General features: G+C 43.9%; 1 protein-coding gene across 1 annotated transcript in view; it reads right to left on the bottom strand.

The window, feature by feature from the left end:
* RNF121 (ring finger protein 121) overlaps positions 1-15732 on the bottom strand; it is a 94396-nt gene extending 78664 nt beyond the window's left edge. The window contains exon 1 of the mRNA XM_059068757.2: positions 15619-15732. Coding sequence (XP_058924740.1) covers positions 15619-15681 — 63 coding nt within the window. The 5' untranslated portion in view covers positions 15682-15732. The remainder of the gene's footprint in view (positions 1-15618) is intronic.
* Between the last annotated feature and the right edge of the window lie 3734 nt (positions 15733-19466).

Genomic DNA, 19466 nt, shown 5'->3' with positions numbered 1-19466 from the left:
GACAAGTAATCTTCCACTGTATGGATATACATTTTATTTATCCATTTACCAGCTGATACGCATTTGAGTTGTTTCTACTTTTTGGCTATTATAATATTGCTATGAACATTTGTGTATAAGCTTTTATGGGGACATATGTTTTTATTTCTCAAGTATATATCTGGAGTGGAATTACTGGGTCATATGGTAACTACGCTTAACCTTTTGAGGAGTTGCCAAACTGTTGTCCACAGCAGCTGCACCATTTTACATTTCCACTAGCAGTGTATGAGGATTCCAACTTTTCCACATCCACACCACTTGTTATTAAGTCTTTCTGATTATAGCATCATAGTGGGTACGGAGTGGTATCTCACTGTAGTTTTGATTTGCATTTCTCAGATGGCTAATGATGTTCAACATGTTTTCATGTGCTTATTGGCCATTTACATATTTTCTTTGGAGATAGATCTATTCAGATCGTTTGTTCATTTTTTATTGGATTATTTATCTTTTTCTTGTTGAGTTGTAAGAGTTCATTACATATCCCAAACACAAGTCCCTCATCAGATATATGGTTTGCAAATATTTTCTCCCATTTAGCAATCCTAAGTAGTCTGAGGATCATCTGATTCTTACTAATTTTTGCATTTCAAAGAACTAGCACGTAATCTGGCACATTGTATGTGTTCAATAAATGTTAAATGGATGTTACATAACATTAACTGCTTTGAAGACAAGAATAATGCCTTAGGTACTTCCCTGGTGGTACAGTGGTTAAGAATCCGCCTGCCAGTGCAGGGAACACGGGTTCGAGCCCTGGTCTGGGAAGATCCCACATGCCATGGAGCAACTAAGCCCATGTGCCGCAACTACTGAGCCTGCGTTCTAGAGCCTGTGAGCCACAACTACTGAGCCCATGAGCCACAACTATTGAAGCCCACACGCCTAGAGCCCATGCTCCACAACGGGAGGCCACCGCAACAAGAGAAGCCACTGCAACAAGAGAAGCACGCGCACCGCAATGAAGAGTAGCCCCAGCTCTCTGCAACTAGAGAAAGCCTGCGCACAGCGACGAAGACCCAACACAGCCAAAAATAAATAAATAAATTTATGTTTTAAAAAAAGAATAATGCCTTACTCATTCAGTATCTCCCTCACACTTCACACCTAGCACTAGACACAAAGCACACACCTTGGAAATACACAGAGACTGAGTAACTCTCACTTGAACAGACAGTGGGGATGATGTTGCAAAAGAATCCAGAGGAACTTGGAAAGCCATCTGAAACCAACAGAACTTACCTGTTAATATTGGCTACTACCAGTTACCCCTGAGACAGCAGCTGCTCTCTGAGAATAAGAAGCAACTTCTATATAAGCCATTCTTGCAGTGGCCCACACTCAGAAGTAGTCATCAAAATGCTCTATTACTTAGAAAACTGGCCCCCTCCCTCCATTCCCTTAGCCAGTGGGAGATCTCAAGCACATGACAGCACTAACTGACATGCTGGCTTTGCCTGAAGTGCCCTTTCTTCTCCTAAAGGAGCTCAAACTTGATCTAAAGAGACAGGCTGGTATCTGGACCACATCAGAGATGTGCAGCTGGCAAAGGTGCTCCATCCTTTGTGGTTTCTAAGTTAGAAAGTGACTCTTCCTCTTAAGGACTAACATGAAATCCTTCATGATCATTAATAGCCAACAGTAAATACTTTCCAAACTTAATACAGAATACAAATAGGACTGAAGGAAGCTTTGGGGAGAAGGAAAAACTGAAGAACATGGCTCGTTGCACCAGAAGGGCTAGGTCAGTGGGGCAGGAAATGTCTCTAACATCTCTTCCTTTCTATAATATTATTCAAGCTACAAACATAATCTAGGCCCTTCAACTTCATGCCCTTCCTGCTAGTCACTGTCACTCAAATTCAAAATCTTCTGGTTTGCCAATGCTGCCTATAAGAGAAAGGAAGAACTCCTCAGTAGGCCACACAGTGCCCTCCATGACAGCATTGAGAGTAACCTCTCCTGTGACCACACAAGGCCATGATCTGACTCCAGTCTGCCTGGCACTTAACATATGCTCCCCTGCACTATGTATAATACACCGGAAAGCACATGCACTTTGGAATTAGTTAAGTCTGGAAGCCCTACCTGCCTAGATTAAGGTATGTCTTCCCTGCCTCTTTATTATTATTATTTTTTTCTGGCTATCATCTTTTCATCTTACTTACTTACTTATTTATTTATTTATTTATTGGCTGCGTTGGATCTTTGTTGTTGCGCACAGGCTTTCTCTAGTTGCAGTGAGCAGGGGCTACTCTTTGTTGCAGTGCACAAGCTTCTCATTGCGGTGGCTTCTCTTGTTGCACAGCAAGGGCTCTAGGAGCGTGGGCTTCAGTAGTTGTAGCACACAGCCTCAGTAGTTGGGCTCACGGGCTCTAGAGTGCAGGCTCAGTAGTTGTGGTGCACGGGCTTAGTTGCTCTGCGGTATGTGGGATCTTCCCAGACCAGGGCTCGAATCCATGTCCCCTGCATTAGCAGGTGGATTCTTAACCACTGAGCCACCATTCCCCGCCTCTTTAATCCCTTCTCCAATTCTGTCCCCCGAGTGATCTTTCTAGAATGCAAATCTGATCCATGTCAGTCATCTAAGTGCTTAAAGTTCTTCCACAGTTAATCACCCACTACACATAAAATCCAAACTCCTTAGCATAGCATATAAGGCCTTACATGATCTCACACCTGCCTCCCTTTCCAGTCTTCCTACTTCCTCATTATGCCCCACCTTCTATTTGGATGCTCCAATAATACTATACCTTATACAGTGACCTGTCAGTGCTGTTCTCTCCCTCTCACCTCCCACCTTGCACATGTTGCTCCTCCTGCTTAGAGGGCCCTCAGCCTCTCTCCTTGGCTGGTTAATTTCTAGTCATTTTCCACATCAGTTAAAGTGCCACTTCTCTGGGGAGCCTCTCCTGATCCCTTTCCCACCATTTTCTGTGCTCCCAGAGAGCTCTGTGCTTCTCTGTATTACAGCAATTATTACATCTGCTTATTTCACTAACTCTTTCATTGGACTATGAGCAGCCTGAGAGTAGGGCCTATGTCTTCATTATCCTTCACAGCTAAGACAGTGCCTTTGTAAATGCTCAGGGTTTACTTGATGAATGGATAAATGAATGAAAAGGATTTTCCCACCATATACATAAGGCTGGCATAACAAATAACTACTATTACTTTAAGCCGACAACATTGCAAGTCAGAGTGTCGTACTGACTTGTCTCACGTAACAACTGTGTGGTAGAGCTAGTATTAAAAGCCAGATCTTCAGAGACCCAGACCAATGTCCGGACCTCTCCCCTGACTCTAAGCTCATATTTCCAACTGCCTAATTAACACCACCACTTAGATGTTTACATAGCCATCTCAAACTTAACATGGCCAAAATTTTTCTGCATTTCCTCCCCACCGCCCAACAAAAATTTCTCCCTGTCTGTCCTGTTTCAGTACACAATAACATCAGCCACGGTGTTGCCAACTACTCAAGTCAAAGCAAAACAAATTCATAAAACCTGAAAGTCAAGCTTCATTATTTCTTTCCCTTATGTCCCATATCCAATCCACCAGCAAGTCTTGTAGGCTCTACTTCAAAACATATTCTAATTTCATCCACTTTTCTCCATCTCTGCCACCCTACCCACCCCAACCCCAACTCCAAAACTATCATTTCTCACCCAGACTACTGCAATAGTCTCTCTTTTTTAAAAAAATAAATTTATTTATTTTATTTATTTATTTTTGGCTGTGTTGGGTCTTTGTTGCTGTGCACGGGCTTTCTCTAGTTGCGGTGAGTGGGGGCTACTCTTTGTTGCAGTGCGTGCGCTTCTCATTGTCGTGGCTTCTCTTGTTGCGGAGCACAGGCTCTAGGCGTGCGGGCTGCAGTAGCTGTGGCATGTGGGCTCAGTAGTTGTGGCTCACGGGCTCTAGAGCACAGGCTCAGTAGTTGCGGTGCACAGGCTTAGCTGCTCCGTGGCATGTAGGATCTTCCCGGACCAGGGATTGAACCCGTGTCCCCTGCATTGGCAGGCGATTCTCAACCACTGTGCCACCAGGGAAGCCCCTGCAATAGTCTCTTAACTGCCCTCCTCGAAAGCCTCCCTATAATCCGTTCTCCTCAAAGCAGCCAGAAAGATCTTTTTGAAAAATGCAAATCAGCTCACCTCACTCCTATTTTTAACACCATCCAAAATCTTCATTGTACTCTCAATAAAATTCAACAAATTTAGCAGTATCTACAAGGCCTTACAGACCTGACTCTGCTAAACTCCTTGACTTCATATGGTACTATTTTTCTCTTGCTCACTATAATTCAGTTCCATTGGCCTTCTTTTTTGGTCCCAAGACATGCCTAACTCGTTCCCACCGATTTATACTTGCTTCTCCCTCCACTTGACACACATATGCTTCCAAATCTTCAAATTGCTAAGTCCTCTTCATTCAGGTCTTAGTTCAAATATCACTCCTCAGAGGCATTCCATAAACCACTGTATTGAAAGTAGCACCTCTCCTCTAGTCGTTCTCTATCCTATCACCCTACTTTTCTCAGAGCACCTATCATTTGGAGTTATCCTGCTTCTTACTTATTCATTACTTGCATTTCCCCCATTATAAAGTAAACTTCACAACAGCAAGGACCTTGGTTGTCCTGTTCACTGCTGAATTACTGGACCTAGGAATATTCCTAACATCCTGAAGTCACAAGTATTTGAAGAAGGGAAGAATGAATAAACAATACAGATTACATACTTAATAAATGCTTGATGAATGTGTGAGTAAATGAATTAGAGAGTGGAATGGAAAGGGGAAAAAAAAGTGGAAGCACTGCTATTTAATATTTTTATAGCCACTCACTTTTCTCCACCCTCACTGCCTTTGCTCTTGCTCAGATCCCCACCATCTCTTAAGACGACTGCAGTACTCCCAACTAATTTCTTCTCCTTTCCCAAAATTGAGCCCTCCAAAAATAACTTCCACACTTCTACCAGACTTGATCATTCTGAGACATAGATCTGAACATGTTATAAGCCCAAGCTTCTTATGTTGTTAGAAAGGCCTCGCCAACCTTATCACTCACTGCTATCCCCCGACATTTAACCTATATACTCCAGTAATGCAGGCATTCTTACAGTTCAAAGAATATTCCAGGCTGTTTAATGCCTCCAAGCCTTTGCATATCTTTTCATTTTGCTGGACCACTCTTCCATACCTCACAGACTTTTGACTACCTACTGAACTCAAACTTACTCCTCAAGAACCATCTCAAGCATCTTCTCTGTTAAGTCTTTAATGATTCCCCCAAGCAGAGTTAATCACTCCCTCCTTTGTCACCACAGTACATAACACATACTTATAATACACTACCATCATTTGTTTCCATGTCCGTCTTTCCCTATGTCACTATTAGCCCCCTGAAAGCAGGAGCCATGTCTCCATGTTTGTGTCCCCAGCACCATATCTGGCATACTCAAGCACTCAATAATTGCTGACTGATGGGGCTTCCCTGGTGGTGCAGTGGTTGAGAGTCCGCCTGCTGATGCAGGGGACACAGGTTCGTGCCCCGGTCCGGGAAGATCCCACATGCTGCGGAGCGGCTGGGCCCATGAGCCATGGCCGCTGAGCCTGCGCGTCCAGAGCCTGTGCTCCGCAACGGGAGAGGCCACAGCAGCGAGAGGCCCGCATACCGCAAAAACAAAAAACAAAAAACAAAACAAAACAACAACAAAAAAATAATTGCTGACTGATGGAATGAATGGATATATCTTAACTCCTCAACCTGGTGTTTAAAGTCAATCTCGGGACTTCCCCAGTGGTGCAGTGGTTAAGAATCCATCTTGTAATGCAGGGGACGCCAGTTCCATCCCTGGTCAGGGAACTAAGATCACACGTGCTGCAGGGTGCAGCATAACTCGAGAGCCCACGTGCCGCAACTACAGAGCCCACATGCTCTGGAGCCCACGCACCACTACTAGAGAGAATCCCGCGCATGCACCACAATTAAGTGAAGAGCCCACGCGCTGCAACAAAAGATCCCGCGCACCGCAACGAAAGATCCCACGTGCCGCAACTAAGACACAATGCAGCAAAAAAAATAAATTAAATAATAAATAAATAAATATTTTAAATAAAATAAAGTCAACCTCATATTGGCTCCAACCCATGTTTCTAGATTTAGTACTTAGTCCTCTCTTACTTGCTGATTCCCCAAACGCATCCTTCTTTCTCACATTTACTTGGGGCCTTTATTCCTGATGCTCTCTATAATGAAATTTAAATCATCAGGTGGCTCCTTCTCCATGAAGTCTTCCCTAACCCCTCCAATGAGATTTACTTCCCAAATAGCACTTTTTTTTCAAGCACTTTTTTTTTGATAAGGTATTTAGAACTTATTTTATAATTATAGCTTTTCCAACTGGACTACATGTACTATTTTTCTAACTGAACTATGTAAGCTCCTTGAAGGTATGAAACATGAATTAGCGTCTTTCCTCTCAACCTAAGTACCTAACACAGTAGCTTGCACAAAGCAAGCAGGTATCACTAAATGTTTTATTAGTGGAGAATAGTATGTTCAATAGTATGCTTAAAGATATCATGCTTCCACTCCTTCATGTATGTGCTTTTAGCTTGGCGTAAACTGGCCTCCTAGCCATATGATAAACTTTACCCCTCCTTTAAGAATCAGCCCAATGACGTACCATCTCTGAAGTCTCCCCTAACTCTCCCAAATACACTTTCACACTCCTCCCATGCACCTGTGATACCTGTATATAGCTCTACTCATCACACTACATCGTCATTATCACTTGATGGGTCCCTCTCTCCACTAGACCATAAACTCTTTTGGAGCACAGATAGTCTCTTTAACCATTTATGAATTCCCAAGACCAAATAAAGTATCTGGCAAAATTAAATGCTCAATAAATATATGGTGAATTTTGAAAACAGTAAATCCATGTTATAGAGTACACCAGCAATAGAGATCATGGAGTCACATCACCAGGTTCAAATCCCACGTCTACTTAACAAGCTATCCAACCTTGAATAAATTACTTGGCAGTGCCTCAGTTTTCACTCGTCCGGAAGGTAAAGACAGTAATAGTATTAAAATATAATTAAAAGAGTTAATGTATGTAAAATGCTTGGTATAATGCCTGGCATTATACCAGTATGCACTAAAAAAGTTAGCCATTATTTGTTATCATTAGAATAGAAGAGAAAAGTCTGTTTCTGCAAGGTGCTAAATGACAGGCTCAGGAAGAGGTGAGGTTCCATCCTATGGGCAATGGGGAATAAAACGCCACTGGAGACCTCCTTAGTAACAGACACATTCGGTTATTGAGAACATCCTACCGGGAAGGGGGAAGGAGGGCAGAGGGAACACAAACCTTGGCAGGGCTACGCACTCTGCCTCCAGTTTCCCCTTTCCCCACTGGTTCTCCCTAGTTGCTCAGGGCCAAAAGCCCCGTGGTCATAACTCAGCATCCTCCAGGGAAAGCTGCACTTCAGAGGGAACTAATGAGCTTACGTTTACCTACAGATTTTCCTCTGAGGAGCAGAGAGATAACAAATGACGTCAAGAAGGGAAAACACAAAAAATAGAGAAGAGGAATGACGTTGGATGGATTACCCTGGGTTGGCTTTCACGAATAAGCTTTTAGGCCAAATAGCCCGAGGTGGCCTGAGACTAAACTCCTCAGAGGCATTCTCTGCCAGTGCATGTATCTCCATGGGTCAAAGACGCAAAGAAGCAGGATCTGAAAAGGAGGACTAAAAAGATGAAGCTACAGAAATAAGAATTCTAGCCCAGTATGAAGAATATTGCAACAGGGGAATTCAAAGAGGGAACAGCCTGACCACAGAATGATAGCTCCCTATCATTAGAGGGATTTAAACACAGATGAGGTGATTACTTGCTGGGAGTGTTCAACATGGGTGGATAGACTATATTTAAGATTCAAGTTCAGGGCTTCCCTGGTGGCGCAGTGGTTAAGAATCCGCCTGCCAAGGCAGGGGACACGAGTTCGATCCCTGGTCCGGGAAGATCCCACATGCCATGGAGCAACTAAGCCCATGTGCCACAACTACTCAGCCTGTGCTCTAGAGCCCGCAAGCCACAACTACTGAGCCCGAATGCCACAACTACTGAAGCCCGTGCACCTAGAGCTCGTGCTCCGCAACGAGAAGCCACTGCAATGAGAAGCCCACTCACGGCAACAAAGAGCAGCCCCCGCTCGTCGCAACTAGAGAAAGCCCACGCACAGCAACGAAGACCCAACGCAGCAAAAAAATAAATAAATAAAATAAATTTATTTTTTTTAAAAAAGATTCAAGTTCAATAAGCATCTGAATATCTACTCTGTGCTAGCCACTGAGAGAGATTAGGTGCTGGGAACACAGAGATGAAAAATGGTATGGTTCTGTCCCCTCAAGGAGTTCACTGCGCGACGGGGGAGACAAAACAACATAGTAAGTGTTGATAGATGTCTATACAGAGTGCTGTTGGGGCGGAAAGCAGGTCCTCAGATACTGTGCCTATGACTCACTGGTAAGGAGGAATATGGCACTAATTAAAAATGAAAATGCTTCATAAGCAGTTTATAAGCAAATAGTACTGTCAGGCACTACTGCGTTATTGCCGGAACAGAGTGCATCAGTTCACCTTTGCAATTTAGTCAACACTTCCTTAAACCTGAGTAGAATCCATATCTACAAACATTCTCATTTATTCAACAAATGCCTGCTATGCGCCAAGAACTGAGGAATGTAGACAGATGAAAAAGATAGTCCCTGCACTCAAGAAGTTAGAACAGTCCTCTTCATTTTTTCTTCCTCTCTCCTACCCTCCTTTATTGACTGGAGGACACCTTAAATTCCTTCTGGAAGTAAATGAGTTATTAAGTAATGGGTTAACTAACGAAATGACTGCAAAAAGTAAGAGTGAGGGACTCCTCTGGCAGTCCGGTAGTTAATACTCCACACTTCCAATGCAGGGGACATGGGTTCGATCCCTGGTCCAGGGAACTAAGATCCCCAATGCTGTGTGGCACAGCCATAAAAAAGAGCTGGGGAGGGCTTCCCTGGTGGCACAGTGGTTGAGAGTCCACCTGCCGATGCAGGGGACACGGGTTCGTGCCCCGGTCCAGGAAGATCCCACATGCCGCGGAACGGCTGGGCCCGTGAGCCATGGCCGCTGAGCCTGCGTGTCTGGAGCCTGTGCTCCGCAACAGGAGAGGCCACAACAGGGAGAGGCCCGCGTACCGCAAAAAAAAAAAAAAAAAAAAAAAAAAAAAAGAGGTGGCGATGGGAGGTTTATAATGGGAAACCAAATGGGAAGGAAAGACTGTCTGCAAATAGGGTGTCTGACTACACAAAAAGACAAAGGTTACAGAATTGGAGGTTACATGTAGGCCTTTTTGTGTATAACTTCCCTATCATCATTTTTATCTTCTCTCATCTCAAGATTATTTGCACAGATTATTAATAATAATTATACCTTCATTTGGTCATTCCCTAGTATCTAATGAGTACCCAATAGAAATTGTAGGAAACACAAGGCACAGTAAAATCTTGGGATCCAAGACTTTCAAAGCTGCAGGAAACCTCTAGAAGGTCATCTAGTCCAAAACTATCATTTCACAGATGAAGAATTAAGGTATAGAATCTTTCATGAGTTGGCATCTTCAAACATTTATTGAATCATACTCTATGCCAGGCACCAGGGATATAAGGATGGATAGGGCTTTCAAGAAGAACTCAGTCTCATGGAAGAGACTGACAAATAGCGTTACCCCAGTCAAATCACCTCTGTAAATGAAGTCCTACACTTATATAATAGAAATGTCTAACATAAGACAGTATGGGAAGCATACAGTACTCACACTGCCCAGAGTGGTTAAAAGCACAGATGTAGGAGCATCTTGGATTTGAACCCTACCTCTGTCACTTACCTAGCTGTGTGACAGTGGGCAAGTTACTTAAGCTCTCTATGCCTCAGTTTCCATATCTGCAGAATGGACATAACCATAATACCTACCTTGTAAGATTGTAGTATGAAATTAGATCATGCATATAAAATACCTGGCACCAGGACCTGACACAGAGTAAGTACTCTATATCATTTCACCTTTAGCACTCTCCTGCTGAGCCCTGGCCTCAGAATCCTTCTCAACACAACTTTCTAAGCATCTGTTATCATTTGGCTGTCTCTGTGATAAAACAAAATCTGCTATTTCTAGTCTAGAATCTAGGTCTGTTGTTTACTAGTTTTTTTTCCCACTACATTATGCTACTACTCATTTTACATGTGTTAAAAAAAATCCAAAGATATATGGTCAGATGTCCAAGGTTAAACTTCAGTCACACATGCGTCAATCCCTCAATAAGATCTTGGCTTTAACCAAGAATTCCTAGAGAAAAAAATCCCTGGAAACAAGGAACATTTATCAAATGTCTACAGGGAGAGACCCACAGGAGGAAAAACAAAAAACAAAACAAAACAGTCCAAGATTACTACTTTGAAGAAGCAAGAGATGGGAACTTCTACAGCCTCCCTGAAAAGAGAAGATATAACATAGACTGCTACTTCCTCCTTGATGTACCCACCACACATATTCCACTGACACAGCACCTGTGACACATTTTTGTACTTATTTATCACTCTCTCTCCACCCAGGCTAGTCTGTAAACTCCTTGAAGGCAGTTTTCACACATTATCCATCTTGGTATGATCAAGCATAGCACAGTACCTGGCACACAGAAGGTGCTTCCAAAAAGTTTGATGAATTGATAAATGAACACAGAGAAAACTATGAAACACAAGGAAAGAAGATATCATTGTAAATCAGAATAGTTCTACAAAGCAAGAGAGCCTTGGGCTAGAACCTTAAAGTACAGGTGGGATTTGGAAAGACACAGGGGAAAGGAAAGGTACTCTAGGCAGACAGGACAACACGAACAAAGACCTGGCGGTAATCAGAAACATGGTACACAGTATGTTAGAGCTTTAGTCATGACTTAGTCCAATAGTTCAAATCTCACAGGGATGCTGTAAACATTCAATAAAAAAGCACATACTACTAAGGAGAGAAGCTTATTACAACTACTCAAAAATAATAATCACCTTTATGCCAGGCACCATACTAAGTGAAGTGACTGCAACAATGAGCAAGATAGACTTGGACTCCACTCTCATGTAGCTAAGAGTCTAGTGGGGAAGACAGACAGTTAAAATAATGCTTGGTAGAGCTGAGTTAGAGGAAGTACAGGGGGGCTGAAGGAACATAAAGTAGGGTCACCCAATCAGTTGGCAGTAAGAGAAAGCTCCCTGATTTTCAAAGTGTGGCTTGAGATACTCAAGGGGTTCTGAGTCCCTTCAAAGACCACAAGTCTTTAAAGTGAGATTTTTTTTTTAATAAAGGGTTTCATGACTAAAGGTTTAAAAACCACCAATCTAGTCCAATCTCCTCTTTTAACAAGAATAAAACAAGGCCCAGAAGAGGCAAATTATGCACTAAAGGCAATAATAACTCAAGTTAGCTGTAGGGTGAGATACCTGCTTTGAACTTGAGCTGGAAACTACTCACTAATCTGCATGATATCACATCATTTTGGCAGATGAACAACTACTGGGAGTAGAAACATCCGGAATTCATAGGCACTAGCCAGGCAGGCAGGCTGGCCCTGATTGGATGTAGAAGTGCTTTTTCACCTTAGGTCCCAAACCAGCTCTCTGTGCCAAGATGATGCCTCCAATTCTTCTCATGGTTGGCCAGCTCCCACTTCAAGAAGGAACTCACTGGCTCCAGGAATAGGTCTGCTTCTGGGCCTCCAAGCTGGTACCCATGCTTTATCCTCCCTAACATTCTCAAGCACCCTGTGGTTTAGCAAGTTGAAGAACTTAGCCAGTCATCATAGCGTTTAATACCTAGCCCTAGACTGAACTGGCTAGACCCATCTCTCATCTCCCTAATTGCCACTGGGCTCATCACTCCCCGTGACCAGGGGTTCAGCAGAATCAAGTTATAGGTAAATTAAAGGACCTGTATAGAAAAACCAATATTCCTTTAGTTAACCCCCACTTTGAATCTCTCAGGAATGAAATGCTGCTTCACATTTTGGAGATGGTACTTTTATATATTAAGAAAAGGGTAGTTTACTTTGGTAAGATGAGTCTGGCATGAGAAATGGAACTGAGGCGTTCAGTATAGCATGGCAGTGTAAAACTTAGTTCAGTATAGCACAGGCAGACCCTGGGACGGAATCTGCATTTCCCCTCACAAACTGTGGAATCCTAGGAATGCTACTTAACCTCTCTTGCCTCAGTCTCATTTATAAAATGCGGTAAACGCCAACTAATTCACAGGGCTGCTGTTAGTAATGAGATAATGTAGGCTTTAAACAGGGGCTGGGGGCTTCCCTGGTGGCGCAGTGGTTGAGAATCTGCCTGCCAATGCAGTGGAAACGGGTTCGAGCCCTGGTCTGGGAAGGTCCCACATGCCGCGGAGCAACTGGGCCCGTGAGCCACAATTACTGAGCCTGCGCGTCTGGAGCCTGTGCCCCGCAACAGGAGAGGCCACGATAGTGAGAGGCCCGCGATGAAGAGTGGCCCCCGCTCACCGCAACTGGAGAGAGCCCTCGCACAGGAACGAAGACCCAACACAGCCATAAATAAAATTTAAAAAAAAAAAAAAAAAAAACAGGGGCTGGTGTATGGTAAGGGCTCAATAAACAGCAGACTTTTCTATTGGTAGCTCTTTTCCTAAGCCCTCTTTTCTATTCACCTCTCAAAAACAGGAGGAGCAGTGAGCAAAGCCTTAATTACCTTAAATAAATACTATAGAAAGTAATAATGAAATGGACAAAAGAAAAGGAAAGGAACATAAATAAACTGATGGCTGCTATTCCAGACTACTTATCATGCTAACAGCATCTGATATTAGAAAACATAGGCCCGATATCCTAAAGAACAAATCAGAGCATGCAATCTTTCCAAAGAAGTGGCAAGCAGTACCTACTGCATCTTAGCTAGGCTATCCATTACTCTTTTATAATGTGAGCTCCACAATAGTCTCTCTACCAAGCAGAAGGTACTACAGGAGAGCAACTCTGATGCCATATGCTTCTTTATAAACCTAACCTTTAATTTTTCAGCTCAAACCTATCTCCATCACAAAAACTTCACTGAATCCCCCAGCAGACTTGAGTGCTTGTCTCTTGTGCCCCATTGAATCTGTTACACACTTCCATTACAGCAATTATCTAGTATTGCAGTGGACCATTTGCATGTCTCTTCTCTACACTATAAATTGGTAAAGATCCTGTCTTACTCATCTTTGGATTCCCAGTGCATAAAACACAGTAGACCCCCATAATTACAAATTAAAGGATGGATTTCACCTTCTCTTTCACTAGTTAAGGCTACTAAGAAACAGCTGGGGAGGTAGAAGTATCAAAAGAAACTCAAAAACTAAGGTCTGCCAGACCATACCCCTGCCCACCATTCCTTTTTTTTGAGCTTGAAGGGATGTCTGTTCCTGCTTCTCAGAGTTACTTTTTTAAACACACAAGGAAAAGGATAGAACCATTCACACAGAATTTTCAGACAACAGATTATATTATTTCTCAGTAAATGAAACAAGGAACAGAAGTTTCTGGGATGAATGCTAGTGGTTACATATAAAGTTGACCTCTAGACATGACTCTCTGGAAGTATAACTATGATACTAGAAGCTCTTAAGTTCTTAAAACAATAAGGGAAGAAAAGCTAAGAAGCAAAATTCAAAAATGTCTAACATCAAAACTTTAAGTTCTTTTCTCCTTTGCCAAAACTTTTGCTCTTTTTCTCAATGAACCCTGATATATGTAACTGAAATCTGGCCCCCCTCAAAGGAGAGCCCATGACTAACAAACCATGTATAATAACTTAAATACAGTACTTAGACTTTCTCAAGGCACTTTCAAATATATCTCATTGAACTACAACCAACCATAATCACATAAACTTAAGGCCGAAAGCGGTCTTGGAAGTCATTTCCACAACTACCACACCTCAACAACCGAGTGGTATCCAAACATCCCTAGTCTTTAGTGACTGAAAGATATGGGTCTAAAATGCTTCTTTAAAAATCTCTCCCTGCTCTGACCACCTGCCAGTTTCTCAGTCTCCTCCCCTCCACCTTAATGTTCCCAAACAAGTAAACCAAAACCTCCAAGTCATCCCACCACCAAGCAACAGTCTTTGCTTCTCAAGTCCACTTCTACTCCCTTTCTCTGGGCCTCATCCCCAATTCTCATGCCCAACACACAGCCAAGGGCCTCTAAGATTCTGATTCCCTCAGAGATCCCACTGGTTCCATCCCCAATAATCAATCCCCTTTCTCCTATTTCTCCCTGCTGTCCATATGCTGTCATGGGCAAAACCACAAGCACCCCTAGCCATGAATGTACCTTTGGCCTCAGAATCTTTTCCCTTTCCTTTCTCACCTTCTCTCTCTGCTTCTCAGCACTGCCCCTTCATTCCTTCAAACTCAATGTCTCCTTCCTCCTAGTGATTTCCTTCAAGGACCACTGGTAATTGAATACACCAGTTGTTAAATGCCTGTTATGTAGGCAAAGGGGACATATACCCTCAAGAGCTCACTCTCAAAGAACTTCTAAGTCTAGAAGGAGGGAAGGAGAGAGGAGGGTGGGAGGAGAGGGGAGGGGGAGGGAAAGGGAGAGAGAGAGAAAGAAAGAGAGAGAAAGAGAGAGAGAGAGAGGGAGGGAGGGAGGGAGGGAGAATCACTCATCCGTTAAGACTCATCTCCTCTGGGAAGCCTTCCCTAGCCCAAACTGAATTGGTCCCCTCTTCTCAGTGCCACCATTATACCTCCGATGCAATGACTAGTCTTCTTTTGTATCTCCCACCACCATACTGTGGGCTCTTCAATGGGAAGGTCCCTAGCACTTACCCCAGAACTCGGCACAAAGGGGAAACTTGATGTTTGTTAAGTGAGTGAATGAATGAATTCCGGTATACAGTTGTCCATTCATCCATTCGTTCTATCATTCAATGACCAAAACTTTACTGAGCCCACATTATGTACAAAGTTCTAGAATGTAAAGAGCTCTTACGTAAACATAACCCGAAGCTCTAATACTAGTAGATAAGCACTCTTCCGCGGTCCGCGTCCCCAGCCCCACTGCAAACCTAGACAGAGTCTCTTCCCTCAGTAAAACCTGGCTTCCCTTGCAGAAGCCCACGCCCCTCCAACTCAAGCTACCTGGCGGCCCTCTAAATCCTCCCAGGACCCCCACCTAATAATCCCAAATCTTAACACCCCAACCCCTCTGGCTTCTCTCCCTGTCCTCCATCTCCACACTTGAGGTTACTGCAAGTCTTCTGCCCCACGACCGCTTCCGAGTCCCTGAGTCCTGGAGTCCAGGGTACCTCAGATTTCCCCCTCCCCGCACCCGTCCCCCGTTGGCTCCTTCCCTCTCAGGATTCCATCTCTCCTAGGACTCCCACTTCCGATACCTCCCCTCCCCTCCCTTCAGTTTCAGGTTGGGTCTCTCCTCTCCCCGACTCTCAACTCTTCTTACCTCATCCAACTCCCGTTCCCCGGCAGCACCTGCTCCAACCTCCACCTCCACCACGGCCGCCATTTTCACAACTCTCTCCCTCCCCCCAGGCCCCGCGCGAGCCAGCTGCTTCCGCCGCTCAAGTGCTCCTAGCCAATCGGCGGTGCGGGCTCCGGCAGAGGGGGCGGGACACCAAGACAGGCGGAGACCTGAGGCGAACTAAGAGACCATCTACCTGCTACTCACTTAAAGGTCAAGGAGGGACGGATCCCGTACACTTCTAAGCTTCCGCGGGGGAGAGTTCTTGGAAAATTAGAAATAGGCCTTGTATTATTTTCAGTGCAAATATTTCACCAATTTCCCCTTTTGGAGAGCCAAAGAGAAGGGTCCCTAAACCGTCTACTTTCGCGACGCTCCCTCACTCTGGGCAACAGGAGTGAAGCGTGGAGACTATGGACTACATTTCCTAGAATGCATGGGAGCTGACCCGGAAGTTTAAATTCCGCTCTCTTTAGAGGAGATTTGTAACGAGTGAAATATACATAAACCACCTGAATGTATTTTCCTGGCAATAGCACATGCCTTCTTACCTCGGTGGGAGTCACTTTCCGGAAACAGCGGCTTCTTGAGGCCCCAGAACGAATTCACGGACTTCGGGAGGCGGAAGAGTGGCGCTTCGAGTCAGAAGGCGGAGGTCAGAGAGCAGAATTGGCGGGAGAATGGGTTTGTGGCCCAGGATCTGAGGCAGCGGTGGCTCTTCGAGGTCTATTATCCCGGGTGAGGGTCGTTGAGGTTGTCGATGGGGAGGGGAATGGACGAAAGGGAGGAAGGGTGACCATCAAGGAAGTGGACAGAACAGCGCATTCCGAGGAGCCGTGGAAGTAGCGGATTAGGCTCCCGAAGCTGAGAACTGAAGAGCCTTGCGGGATTTGCACGGCCCCCAAACTGCTTCTTAGGCTCTCATGCCTGAGGATCCACTTCACACAGCTCCGTACTCTTTCCTATGCCCACACTCTGCGTCCCCAGCTCCTACCTTTACCCTCGTCCTGTACACCTTATTCACTACACTATGCTGCACCCCGACTTACAGCTTCCTAACTCATTTCCAACCCCCTGCCTCCTAAGCTGGACTGTAAACTTTCGAGCTTCAGGGAACGTTCTCACAACTCCTTTCCCCAGTTCAACTCAGCTAATTACGTATTATCAAAGCATTCCTAATAATATTATCTATAAGGTAAGGTTAGCCACAGATATTTATTAGAGCTTACTAAGTGTCAGGCACTGTCCTTTGTATTTACATAAATTATTTTATTGAATCCTCTTTATTTTAATTTTTAATTTAAAAATTTTTAAATTTTCTTAGGTTGCCCCAGGTCTTAGTTGCAGCAGGCAGGCTCCTTGTTTGCCACTCACGGGCTCCTTAGTTGTGGCATGCGAACTCTTAGTTGCAGCATGCGTGTGGGATCTAGTTCCCTGACTAGGGATGGAACCCGTGTCCCCTGAATTGGAAGGCAGTTTCTTAACCACTGTGCCACCAGGGAAGTCCCCGAATCCTCTTTACAAAAATAAAATAAAATAAAAGTACTTCTGAATACTATCCAAGTTTATATGTGTTACAAATATCTTTCAGTCGTTTGTATTTTAACCTTGTTTGTGTTACCTTATTTTTCATATTTCCGTCTTTGATCCATTTGAGTAAAATTTAAAAAATATATTATGAGGGAGGGATCTGCTTTTACTTTTCTTCACATTGTGAACCGGTTTTCTTTTTTTTTTTTTTTTTTTAATCTTTATTGGTGTATAATTGCTTTACAATGTTGTATTAGTTTCTGCTGTATAACAAAGTGAATCAGCTATATGTATACATATATCCCCATATCCCCTCCCTCTTCAGCCTCCCTCCCACCCTCCCTATCCCATCCCTCTAGGTGTGAACCAGTTTTCTGAACACCATTTATTACTTCATCTTTTTCTGGCAAAATTGTGCTCTATCTTACAATCAACTTAACAGGTTGTAAATTCCCATTTATATGAGTCTGTTTCTGGAATCTATTTGCTTGTTTCTATAGACCATATGTTGAAATACTGTGACTTTTTAATTCTTTTCAGAGTTGTTCTCCACCTCTTTGATCTATCTTTTTAGAATTGTCTTAGCAATTTGTGGGCCTTTACTGGTTGATGACTTTGTGGTGATTGCCAGCAACTTCTGCTGGAATTCTGATTAGAATTATGTTGACTTAATAAACTACTCTTTTCTTTTTTAAAAAATTTATTTTATTTATTTTTGGCTGCATTGGGTCTTCGTTGCTGCATGGGCTTTCTCTAGTTGCAGCGAGCAGGGGCTACTCTTCGTTGCTGTGTGCAGGCTTCTCACTGCGGTGGCTTCTCTTGTTGCCGGGCACGGGCTTCAGTAATTGTGGCACGTGGGCTTGGTAGTTGTGGCGCGCGGGCTCTAGAGCGCAGGCTCAGTAGTTGTGGCACACGGGCTTAGTTGCTCCACAGCAAGTGGGATCTTCCCGGATCAGGACTCGAACCCGTGTCCCCTGCATTGGCAGGTGGATTCTTAACCACCGAGCCACCAGGGAAGCCCCTAAACTATTCTTTTCAATGGCTATTTATTTATGCCTACTGTGTTCCAGCATCTCTCCGAGGTGTGGGAGATGATGAGCATGACAAAAATCCATATCCTCAAAGAACTCACTACTTAGTGGGGAGACACACAGGGTAAATAAGCTATTGCCAAAAAACACAAGAACAACAGCATATACAAGGGCAGGGAGGTCAGAAAGCACTTAATCCTTGGAGAACAACAAGCAGTTTCATGAAGTCATCTTCATGAAAAAGATATACGTGTATGTCTTATTCACCACTACGTAACTTAGTACAGTGCCTGGTACCTACTAGACACCCCTCCTTCAAATATTAACTAAATGAAATATCCAAGATTCACAGCTTCAGGGTCCCCAAGCCTAGAGTGTAGTTTTGGGGCTGGCTAAGTCAGACATCTGTACGTTAGTTATGAGAGATTGTGGAGTATCTCCAACATCTGGGAGAGACTAGGAAAAATTGTTGAATGTTCAGTGAGCTCCTATAGTGGGAATAATCAGCTCTAATTCATCTAGAGGCCTAGGAGGTGACTCAGGACTCACCCTGCCATCTTCTCTCTTTGAAGCCTTGGCACCATCTTGAATATAACCTGTGACCTTTAGATGGTGTTCACTCAGAGTTTGGTTACTGCTGTCACAGCAGTCTACCTCACTCTGAGCATTCCAAGATGGCTGACCTTTTGGAGCTTAATTTTTAATGACATTCATTCATGTTCATAAATATCATTTATGGACATTTGTTAATCTGGAATTCTATGTTTGTCCCTCTTACACTGAGGATACAGAAATAAATCAAACATGAAGCCTGTCCTCAAAGAGCTTACAGTTGGTAAAGGGACAAAAGACGAAATCATTGTAATACAGAATTGAGAGGATGGAGCTATCACTTTGAGCGCTGAGCAGAGTAGAGGTGACATTTGAGCATCAAAGATGCATTAGAAGGCTTCCCTGGTGGCGCAGGGGTTGAGAGTCCGCCTGCCAATGCAGGGGACACGGGTTCGTGCCCCGGTCCGGGAAGATCCCACATGGCGCGGAGCAACTGGGCCCGTGAGCCATGGTCGCTGAGCCTGTGCGTCTGGAGCCTGCGCTCTGCAACGGGAGAGGCCACAACAGTGAGAGGCCCGCGTACCACAGGAAAAAAAAAAAAAAAAAGATGCATTAGATTTGACAATGGAAGAGGAAAAGAGCATGCCAAGCAGAGGCAATGGCATGAACAAAGTCCTGGAGGTGGGAAAAAAATTTTTTTGGCAGGAAGGAGGCAAG

This window comes from Kogia breviceps, chromosome 7 (assembly GCF_026419965.1).
Source record: "Kogia breviceps isolate mKogBre1 chromosome 7, mKogBre1 haplotype 1, whole genome shotgun sequence".
Lineage (NCBI taxonomy): Eukaryota > Metazoa > Chordata > Mammalia > Artiodactyla > Physeteridae > Kogia > Kogia breviceps.
The sequence above is the reverse complement of the archived record's forward strand: the minus strand, read 5'-3'. Positions and strand labels throughout refer to the sequence as shown.